General features: G+C 33.4%; 1 protein-coding gene across 1 annotated transcript in view; it reads right to left on the bottom strand.

Moving 5' to 3' along the window:
* Positions 1–12500, bottom strand: part of LOC136826692 (nephrin-like) — a 137545-nt gene that overhangs the window by 15129 nt on the left and 109916 nt on the right. The window contains 2 exon segments of the mRNA XM_067084071.1: positions 4564–4723; positions 9258–9388. Coding sequence (XP_066940172.1) covers positions 4564–4723; positions 9258–9388 — 291 coding nt within the window.

The raw sequence follows: 12500 nt of genomic DNA, 5'->3' as shown, positions 1-12500 counted from the left end.
TTCCCAACAGTGTTTGGCAACTGCCGACGTCTGATTATAATGCCTTATGTTCTGTGAGATGTTGTTTGCTTCGCTCTTTACATGATTTGCCAGTTTCGAGCGGAGCAAAACAACATCTTCACAGAACATAAGGCATTATAATCAGACGTCGGCAGTTGCCAAACACTGTTGGGAAAATGATCACAGAATAGACTGGGAAAATATGAGTTTTCTGTACAGGAACACCAACAAAACATCCAGACTGGTTGTAGAGAACGCCTTCATAACTTGCGCCAACAACACGATGGCAGGGAACACCGGAAACGGCTTTGAAGACAGCATATCTAGAAAAATCATATACTCCACAGTAGCAAGGAAACGAAGAAAAAACGCAAGAGAACGCACGGAAAACGGACATCTGGAACCAGGGATCAGAGAAAGACCAAGGTCAAGAGAGGGTGGAGGTCACACAGGAAGAGCTAGGCGATTATAGGATTAAAAGTACCCAGCACACAGATATAAATACAGCCGGACTATGCGTTTGCTCATTGTACGGATACTTGATAATGTGGACTGTTTGTCCAAGAAAGCTTGTAACTTTTTGAATAAAAACTCCATTAGATACCATCCAGTTTGAATGAGGTCCTTTTAGTAAATATATATATATATATATGTGTGTGTATATATATATATATGTGTGTGTGTGTATATATACATATATATGTATGTATCCCTATATATTTTCACATATACATATATATATACATATATATATACTGTATGTATAAATTATTCATCAGAAGATAAATTTAATATGAATCAAGGTGACGCTCCAGTATATCTTCAAGAGGCCTTTCAGGGAAATGGGTTAACGAAAATTACATAACTATTAGATACTGACCGACATAACAGAAACGCCAAAGTAATGATAATCATGACTCTTTTAAAATTTTGGAAAATAATCGTTATAACTCTGAAAAGGAGGAAAATGATCACGAGCGAATTCATTCTCACAACATTATAAATTTAGGACGAAGAATTGCGAAGTTTCTTGAGAGGCAAAACGAGGAAAAAATAAGAGATTGACTGCAGAGCCGGCGATGCATTTTGAAGTCACAGAGAGAGAGAGAGAGAGAGAGAGAGAGAGAGAGAGAGAGAGAGAGAGAGAGAGAAACCTCTTCTAAAAGTTAAAAGGATTCTAAACTCGATAAAACAGAGTTGTTTACTAGGCGGATTGTTATCGTGGGAGTTTCATTGCGTTAGAGTCGAAAGGGAGAGGACGGGTTTGTTCCCTAGACCGTGAGGACATCCTGCAGCCACCTTTGTAAGATCTTGGTCCGTTTGTTTCCCGGCGTGAATAGATACAGGGGGGACGTTCAGAGATGCTTGACGCTCGCCACTTCGACATCACGACCAGAATGACGAGTGAGGAAAAAGATGCAAGAATGAGGAAGGTAAAATGTAAGAATGAGGAGCTTCGTCTTCATTGCCTCTGAGAAGCCATCCGCCATGATTGCTTCTCGACTTATTTACGCCACGCTGAGGTATATTAAAGTGGCTTCGTACCACTTGCAGCATATGCAGGCTGTCATGAAAAAAAAATTAACATTTCTTAAGGATTTTCTGTTGAACATAATTTTTATTTCACAAAATTTAGAATTGTCACAAGAAACAGACTGTTCTGTGGAGGAGTTCACGAAAAGTTAAGAATAACGGAGCCAGAATCTAAATATAGGAAAGATTTAATATTGGAGATCGTAGGAAATGTCTTAAAATGAAGCCGCTCTGTCTTTACTGGTTGGTCAGAGAACAGAGGTTCACACGCTTCTGGGCAAGGGCGCTTACTGCCACATAGCAGGGTCAGTCTAAAACAAATTGCCACTACCAATATTAACTAAAAGAAATGGAGAGTTTAGCCTGTCAGACTACGAGATAAAGTCCTATACACTTAAATACTTCAATATACGTGACTTATTTTAAAGCAAATGGCATGTATGTTTATTTCATTTGTTTAAGAAACTATTAAAAAAATAATAGTCGATGCCAAACAGTTTTCAAAAGACATAATAATTTTTTATTTAGATATGAACTCAGTCTTCCCATGTTTGTTTCAAACCACAGCCATACGTCACATGAATATGGGGAGTGGAAAATCCCTGTTTGTACCTCCTGTGTTTTGGAGAAGGTGTTTTCCCTTGCAAAGAAAGGGTAAAATTCTTGATCAAAGAATGTCTGGGCCCTGTGTCTGGAAAGCTGTTATAAATATGGAAAACCTCTTTCTCCATCAGCGCCTTTCCCTCTCGGCACACAAACATACAGTCACACGCGCATTCAGTCACACACACACGCTCACACACACACACACACACTCACACACATACACTCACACACACACATACACTAACACACACACACACTTTGGAAGAAATTGAAGGAGTGTAGTCAGCCATTAATCCCTTGTAATTTGTATATATGATCCCAAAATCACTTAGGTGCTAGTATGTATTTTTAGATTACACAATTTTGTCTTATTTTTTAATTAAAAATCTCATGCAATCTATAACACTAAACCACAGGATAAAATGTTTACATTCACATGTAGATGTGTACGAGAAAACGGAAGCATCGAAGCACAAACAATTGATTACAAATTAAAGTAGCCATTTGGCAGACGTCTTTGTCGTTATGCCCTTATCGAATTGAACTTTATCTCTTTCAACACTTTTGGGAAAGGAAATGACGCCATAAAGTTAAATCTCTGGGACCTAAAAACATTATCGAATAGTGAACAAAAACTTGGAAGTTTCGTATATTCAGTTTCCCCTTTGGATGTCTGCAAATTACTTAAATTAAAATTTGTTCATTGTTAGCTGTTCAAGACTTATTCTGTTCACCTGTTCATTGATTTACATTAACATTATTATCCAATTGCCTCACTGCGATCCGTATTCGATACTTTATCTAGAATAGTCTGTGTTTTGAACACAACACAAATATGACGAATTGAAAAATGCTTGATATTGTTTCTTAGTAGAACTCATATTTAAGTCATTGTTTACTAGGGGAATGTAAACTAACAACAGCATTTCTTCATCTTAGATAATAATAACAACAACATTTGACATCCAGCTGTAGGTACAATAACAACAACATAAGCAAGAACTGACATTTGACATCCAGCTGTAGATACAATAACAACAACGCAAGCAAGAACTGACATTTGACATCCAGCTGTAGATACAATAACAACAACGCAAGCAAGAACTGACATTTGACATCCAGCTGTAGATACAATAACAACAACATAAGCAAGAACTGACATTTGACATCCAGCTGTAAATACAATAACAACAACATAAACAAGAACTGACATTTGACATCCAGCTGTAGATACAATAACAACAACATATGCAAGAACTGTTATTTGACATCCAGCTGTAGATACAATAACAACAACACAAGCAAGAACTGACATGTGACATCCAGCTGTAGATACAATAACAACAACACAAGCAAGAACTGACATGTGACATCCAGCTGTAGATACAGTAGCAACAACATAAACAAGAACTGACATTTGACATCCAGCTTTAGATATAATAACAACAAAAAAGCTAGAACTGACATTTGACATCCAGCTGTAGATAGAATCACAGCAACACAAGCAAAAACTTACATTTGACATCCAGCTGTAGATACAATAACAACAACATAAGCAAGAACTGACATTTGACATCCAGCTGTAGATACAATAACAACAACACAAAACAAGAACTGATATTTGACATCCAGCTGTAGATACAATAAACATATGCAAGAACTGTTATTTGACATCCAGCTGTAGATACAACATCCAGCTGTATAAATAACAACAACACAAGCAAGACTGACATTTGACATCCAGCTGTAGATACAATAACAACAACATAAACAAGAACTGACATTTGACATCCAGTTGTAGATATAATAACAACAAAAAAGCTAGAACTGACATTTGACATCCAGCTGTAGATACAATAACAAAGCAAAAACAACATCAAGATACAATAACAACAACATAAGACTTTTGACATCCAGCTGTAAATACAATAACAACAACATAAACAAGAACTGACATTTGACATCCAGCTGTAGATACAATAACAGCAGCATAAGCAAGAACTTATATTTGATATCTAGCTGTAGATACAATAACAACAACACAAGCAAGAACTGACATTTGACATCCAGCTGTAGATACAATAACAACAACACAAGCAAGAACTGACATTTGACATCCAGCTGTAGATACAATAACAACAACATAAGCAAGAACTGACATTTGACATCCAGCTGCAGATACAATAACAACAACATAAGCTAGAACTGACATTTGACATCATCCAGCTGTAGATACAATAACAACAACACAAGCAAGAACTGACATTTGACATCCAGCTGTAGATACAATAACAACAACATAAGCAAGAACTGACATTTGACATCATCCAGCTGTAGATACAATAACAACAACACAAGGAAGAACTGACATTTGACATCCAGCTGTAGATACAATAACAAACAGCAACACAAGCAAGAACTTACATTTGACATCCAGCTGTAGAGAATTGGAGCTTCCAGAACCCAGGATATTTTGGGCGTGGCATGTGTACTGGCCGGCCTGGGACCTGGTCACCCTTTGCAACACGAGGCTCTGGTTGCTAACGATGACCCCGGCCGAAACATCGTGTACGAGAAGCTCGTCCTGAAACAAAGGACACAAAGGCAAGTAGTTAGGACTCATGGTGGGTTGCGAGCGGCAGCTTAGGCTGTCCTAAATTTAAAACATCAACTAGAGCCGCTTATCAGTCCTCATTTTCTTCTGTTTCTGTCAAGGAAAATTATGCTCAGTTCATAGATAAGCAGCATAAATTAGATTTTTTTTATGCAGGAAAATGCTAGGAATATGGAAATGGTTGCTTTTGTGATAAATTGCACACTCCACAGGCTGGCCTTATGCCAGCCCAGCACGAGCTCTTGTTTGAGCATGTACCACAGCAGCCTATAAGTGGAAAATATTCTTGTGGAAGAGGTTGCTTATGTAACCAAAAATTTTCAAGCAGGCAGAGAATACAAGCGTGATTAGAAACCTCTGTGAAACCTAACAGCGCCCATCAATCAATAAATGGGTTTGTTAGTGGGTCTGGCGAAGCTGAGGAGATACCAGGAAGGAAAAGGAAGAAATGTTCACATAAAAAATTTAAGAAACAAATTATAGAACGTGAAATCGAAGGAGAATGAAAGAAAATGAATAAAGGTATAAAATCTGGTCTCTGAGAATTGAAAAAGCGCTAAGCCACCGATTATTAAAAAATGAATTTTCGAGATGAACGTTCATGTTGTGGTAAAGATATCAAAATGAAAGAGGAGAAGGGAAAATATAAATAATACACCTTTAAGTAGCAAGAAAACTTCAAACTGAAGAAAATAGGAGATATGGAAAACAAACGTACAAACATGTAGATATCAAAACGAGAAATGTGCATTAAGGTTACTGGAAAGATAACAGGACTGATTTTAGTTAAAGATAAGCATAGTCAGTAAAAGTGCATGAACGGATAAAGGCCTACAAAATGAAGGATGTTAAAATATGTAAACAGGAAATATAAAACGGGAAAAAAAGAAAGCTTTTTAAAAACGACCGGGACACAGAGAAAAACAAAAGAGATTTTATAAACATAAAGAACCATTAATTTAAAGATGAAGCAGAACAATGGCAAATTACTTTAATGATAAACAAAAACTAAGACAGAATGAAGGAAAATAAGCGAGATTGATTTGAAAAACTTCCTGTTCTTTGATTCTACAGATTAGTAAAAATGTTAAAAACATGGTTTATAATTCCAGTAATTGAGCTTAACAAGTAATGATTTATCAAAAGGACCTTTTGATCGTTAAATAATAAAAGGAACGGGATACATTAGAACAGAGAAGTCCATTTTCATACGCGTAAAATCACGACCATAACTTCACACTGAATCTGAGGGAATGGACACAATGTCCCAAAGACTTGAAATTAAGACCTGAAATTATTGGAGACATCGACTGGTCGAAAAATCTAGTGAACGGATTTAAAGAACTATAAAAACTAATTAGGAACAGACAAGCTCTGTAATGGCTATTAGCCACACTTAAAATGCAAATTCAGCTGAATTTGTTCTTTCCCTCCACTAACGAAGTGAACGGAAATTAGGAAGCCACTGCTGTTAGTCTGCTACTTTTTTTTATTTTGTTCGTCTGTCTACGAACAAAACCTTTTGAAAGATGGCGTGTTATACCTTGAAATCGTATGGGGCTTTTCTTATCAGCCTAGGAATAATTGATTTGACTCTCAAATACATTTGGGCTTGGATTCATGATTCATTTATTTATTTATTTATTTATTTATTTATTTATTTATTTATTTACTTATTTATTTATTTATTTATTTATTTATTTATCTACTTGTTAATTTATCTAGTTATTCATTTATTCATTTATAGATTTGTTTATTTACAGATGTACTTTAATGTCTTCCTGCTTTGATAGCAACGGAAATAGCGGAAAGTTTTGAGAAACAATCAAACAAAAACTTCGCCAATAACTTCTTTGCGGACTATCTTGGGGCTCATTGTGAACCAGTGCCTCCACTCCTGACTCCCAAGGACTGTTGCAAGTGTTGAAGAATAGATATTCTAGGATTATGTCGCAAGACTCATGACCGTCTACGATTCTTATATTAAAATTCTAATACGGTTCATCTTTCTCTTAGGGTTGGCGGAGTTGTGTTTGGTTTGGGGGGGGGGGAGTTGGTAGCTTAAGAACTCACACCGAGGCCTTAATAGCTTCAATATAATAATAATAAATAACAAGTAAAATATCCTTCGGCGCAATCGAGTTTTCTATATGAGCCGCGGCCCACGAAGCTTTCAGCCACGGTTCGGTGGTGGTGTGTCCTATAGCGTTGCCAGACGCACGATTATGGCTAACTTTAACCTTAAATACAATAAAAACTACTGAGGCTAGAGGGCTGCAATTTGGTATGTTTGATGATTGGAGGGTGGATGATCAACATACCAATTTGCAGCCCTCTAGCCTCAATAGTTTTTAAGATCTGAGGGCGGACATAAAAAGTGCGGACAGAAATAGTGGACAGAAAAAGTGTGGACAGACAAGTCCATCTCAATAGTTTTCTTTTACAGAAAACCAAAAACGAAGGTCAGTATGAGAAATGATAAAATACAGCAGAATTAGCCCTCTGTCCCAATAACACTAGTTCAGTATTTAACAATGATTGGGAGCTCAGTAGTTTCCAGAACAGTAAGACGATTAGGAAGCAACGAATAACATAAAAACAAAGGGGGGATAGTAGCAGCAGTAGTAGTAGTAGTAGTAGTAGTAGTAGTAGTAGTAGTAATAGTAAGTAGTAGCAGGAAGTTCTTTCACTGGTCAGTGGCTAAGAATCGTCTGGGCTCCTCGCTGTCAAGACGCCACCGGAAAGGAATGGCACCAAAGCGCACGCAAGTAAAAATAAATGTGTATCTCCATCTTGGCCCATTTCTTTTTTTCTGTCTTTTCGTTTTTAGAATCCTTGCTTTAATAGAAAACAGGAAACTTACCCATTTTTTATTATTTGCCTAATTTATTAATTTATTTTATTCATTCATTTATTCATTCATTCATAAATTTATTTATTTATTTGTTTATTTTATATTTAAATGTTTATTTATTTATTTAAACATTTATTTGTATATTTAAATATTTATCTATTTAAATATTTTATTTAAATATTTATTTATTTATTTAATCATTTATTAATTTATTTATTTAGTCATTTATTTATTCATTTATTAATTTATTTATTTATTTAGTCATTTATTTATTTATTTGTATATTTAAATTTTATTTATTTGTATATTTAAATATTTAAATTTTGTTTCAATTTATTTATTTATTTGTTTATTTATCATTTATTTATTTTATTTGAATATTTATTTATTATTGATTTATTCATTTAACATTTATTTGTTTTATTTGAATATTTATTTATTTATTTTATTTAAATATTCATTATTTATTTATTTTATTTTATTTTTTATTCATTCATTTTATCATTTGTTGATTTATTTATTTACTTTTAAGTATCCATTTTAAATGTTTTCATTTATTTAAATATTTATTTATTTATCTATTTGTTTATTTACCATTTATTTTTATTTTATTTGATTTATATTTATTTATTTATTATTTATTTTATTTAAATTTTTTTCTTTATTATTTATTCATTCATCTAAATGTTTGTTGATTTATTAATTCATTTACTTAGTTGTTTTATTCATCCGTTCATTCATTTATTTACTTTTTCTATATTTATGTATTCATTTATGTACCGATTTAATTATTTATATATTTATTTATATTCCTTTACTAATTAGTTATATATTTATTTATTAATTATATTTTATATTTATTTATTTACATATCTAGTATTTCTTTATTTTTCTATTCACTCATTCATTCATCTGTTTAGTTATTTATATATTCATTTATTTATTTATCTATTTATTTATTTGTAGATGAATTAGTTTAACTATATTTTATTTATTTTATTTATTTTTGTTTATTTATTTATTTATCTAGTATTTAATTATTTATTTATTTATTCATTTGTTCATTCATCTACTTTATCTATTTATTTATTTATTTGTTTATATATTTATTTATTTGTAGACGAGAATCTCGTTGAAAATAACTTTATCTATTTAATTATTAAATATTTATTTGTTTATTTGTTTATTTGTAGACGAGAATCTCGTTGAAAATAACTTTATCTATTTAATTATTTATTTATTTATCTATTTGTTTATTTGTAGACGGGAATCTCGTTGAGAATAACTTTATCTATTTAATTATTTATTTATTTATCTATTTGTTTATTTATAGACGAGAATCTCATTGAAAATAACTATAACTATTTAATTATTTATTTATTTATCTGTTTGTTTATTTGTAGACGGGAATCTCGTTGAGAATAACTTTATTTAATTATTTATTTATTTGTTTACTTGTTTATTTGTAGACGGGAATCTCATTGAAAATAACTATACATATTGAATTATTTATTTATTTATCTATTTGTTTATTTGTAGACGGGAATCTCGTTGAAAATAACTTTATCTATTTAATTACTTATTTATTTGTTTACTTGTTTATTTGTAGACGAGAATCTCGTTGAAAATAAAGGAAAATAAAAAACTCACGTTCAGCTTCCAGGAGACTTGAGTCACCCTCGGGTTGGCCTTAATGACACACTCGAAGTACACGTCGTCTCCTTCCTTGATGTTGCTCGAATCCAAGGACGAGCCGAAGGTTGCTGACGCCACGGGAATGTCTGAGAGTTTGAGGAGAAAAGGAGTAAAAAAATAAAAGGTTAATAATTGACTTCTGATAGACAGCCTAGGATAGGTTAGGTTACAATCAAATAATAATAATCTATAATAATAAAATCCGAATGGATCTTTCTTGTTGGGGCGGGGTAGGTAGGGATTGGGAGGGTAGGGGAGAGATGACACATCCATCCTCCTCCTGCAAACCTCTTTGTCCGTCCCGTGTAGGGGCGGGGTTGGTAGGGGATCGGGAGGGTAGGGGAGACATGATGGGCAGCGCCGGATTCCAGCGCAACGTAGCGCGTGCCATCAAACTCGTAATAATAATAATAATAATAATAATAATAATAATAATAATAATAATAATAATAATAATAATAACACGTCGACGAACATTCACATTCCTATTGATAATAGTATAAAAACTCATTAAATTAAAATTGTTTTCGTTTTCTTTTTATTTGAAAATTTTTTACAAATGAACAGTTTATAATTCTGTAAGTTATTTAATAATAATAATAATAATAATAATAATAATAATAATAATAATAATAATAATAATTATTATTATTATTATTATTATTATTATTATTATTATTATTATTATTATTATTATTATTATGTGGAACTGGTTCCTTTTTTTGGACATTATAGGATAATGCAGTACATTCAGCATTTTCTTTTCATCAGCGTCCTCGGGTCCTACTAAATTTCCTCATATTTCCTACGGGAATTTTCCAAAGACCTCACCTAAATCCATGGAGAATGAAAGTGGAGATTACTCAGACTAACGTTTGTGCGTGTGTGTTCTCTATTTACGAAGGACCAGTCTGGTTTCGTCTTGGTATGCACGCTGAAGAGTCTCCAGGACATCTGAAATACGTTGGCTGTGACATGAAGTTTTAAGTTCACACAAGGACAGAAAAAGTTTATGTTAGAGAGCCAATAAAGGCTAGTGGTCAGTGTTAGCTTTTAGGGTGTCTCTCAGAGGCGTGGTTTTTAGTGAAAATAATTCTGATATTTTAAATACTTTCACACGTTCGTGCGATGCGTTTATCGTCAGTTGAAGTATTTTTAGCATGATGTGCATTGTAGGATTTTTTAAAATGTTTATAGATGGCTCTTTCTTATCGTATGAAACATGAACGTACGAATGTTTTAGATAAACAGTTGGAAGCGAAGGGCAATCTTCTGGAATCGTTGTCTACCAGGACCTTATTATTATTATTATTATTATTATTATTATTATTATTATTATTATTATTATTATTGGGCAAACCAAAAAAAATCCTTAAGTTGCTATTCAATCTCCCAAAGACAAAAAATACACAGAAAAATAGAAAAACATGAATAAATGGATGAACAAACAGCAATAAATGCATGGATAATCTTTATATCAGAAGTTAAAAACATTTATGCCCAACATAACAGAACGAACAACATAGAAAATTAATGGAAAACATATTACCTAGACTTTTTACCAAGTTTCCTCTTCTCTTAAAAGTCAAAATGAGAAAAAATAATGCCTACATTAAAAGTTTTCAAATGTCTGGAAAAATGACGTTACAAGATTTTTGATAAATAAAATGGCATCTTCATTAGCCTGGGTACGAAAGCTGTCAACCAGAGCCTCAATATAAGGCAGAATGACGAAACGCAGCTTGTGAACATTTATTGCTCTTATTCAAAACTAGACCCACTTCAAAAGAATGAAAATTAGTTAAACGAGGATTGATATAGTTGATATTTCATGCATAAATGAGAGAGAGAGAGAGAAAGAGAGAGAGAGATAGGGTGGGGGGCCCGGTGTCCGGAAGTAATTTACGCATAAGTTAACAGAACTTAACAAGCACCTGAGGTCAGACAATTACGGAAACTGAAGTTCTGTTTTAATAAATGAAGACCCTGTTTAGAAAAACTTGTAATGTCATTATTTACAGAGAGAGAGAGAGAGAGAGAGAGAGAGAGAGAGAGAGAGAGAGAGTAATTCACGATTAAATTAACAGGATTTAACAGACATGTGAGGTCAAAAGTCACTGTTCTTTTCCAAACGATGAAGACCATGTTTAGAAAAAACACTTTGGGTATTTTTGAGAGAGAGAGAGAGAGAGAGAGGTCCGGAAATAATTTACAATTAAGTTAACAATAATTAACAGACATCTGAGGTCAAAAGTCACTGTTCTTTTCCAAAAAGATGAAGACCCTGTTTAGAAAAAACACTTTAGGTTATTTTTGAGAGAGAGAGAGAGAGAGAGAGAGAGGTTTCCGGAAGTAATTTACAATTAAGTTAAGAACACTTAACAAACATCTGAGGTCAGACAGTTATCAAATCTCCTGTTTTTCTCAAAAGAATGAAGACCCTGTTTAGAAAAACATGTTTTATTTTTGACAGTGAGCAAGAGAGAGAGAGAGAGAGAGAGAGAGAGAGAGAGAGAGAGAGAGAGAGAGAGAGAGAGAGGTTCCGGAAGCATATCAGACACATATGTTGTTCCCTTAAAAAAAATTAAGACTTTGGAAAAACGCATTATCCTAGTTTTGACAAAGAGAGAGAGAGAATATCTCAAGTTATTCAAAATTAGCATTTTTCCCAAACGAGGTCATCCAATTACAGAACCCGCTGTGCCTCTCAACATCAAAGGAGAAAGTTATCCTTTACGAAGAGAAACGCAATATCCTTAACATGTGTGCAACTGGGAAAACAAAATTTTGTTCGTCAACGAAAAAAAAGAGGGACTAAAAATGAATGAAAAATGATGCCAGAAAATATAAAAGTTCGGCAAATGCTTCTTCCTCCCAGATGAATTGATAAGTCGCCCTCGTAATGTAAAGACGACAGTCGTAGCCGCTAAACTTCGCGTCGAATTCTGCTCTCAGAGATCCCCTCGGCTCCATTACTTCGCTATTTTATTCATATTTTTCTCCCATCTCCACCACTTCACGGTATTTTCCGCTCTTAAAATGACAGGAACTCGGTTTTCCTGAGCACTGCCTTGGTCCATTTTGTGCACTTAATGCAACAGGGTTTTCGATTTCCTGAGAAGCATTATAATGCAAGTTTTGCACTTAAATCTGTAGTGTCTCTGTTTTCTTTTGACCTGGTATAGTGCAAATTCTAAA

Source organism: Macrobrachium rosenbergii, chromosome 3 (genome assembly GCF_040412425.1).
Source record: "Macrobrachium rosenbergii isolate ZJJX-2024 chromosome 3, ASM4041242v1, whole genome shotgun sequence".
NCBI lineage: Eukaryota > Metazoa > Arthropoda > Malacostraca > Decapoda > Palaemonidae > Macrobrachium > Macrobrachium rosenbergii.
This window is presented reverse-complemented; position numbering and strand designations above follow the sequence as displayed.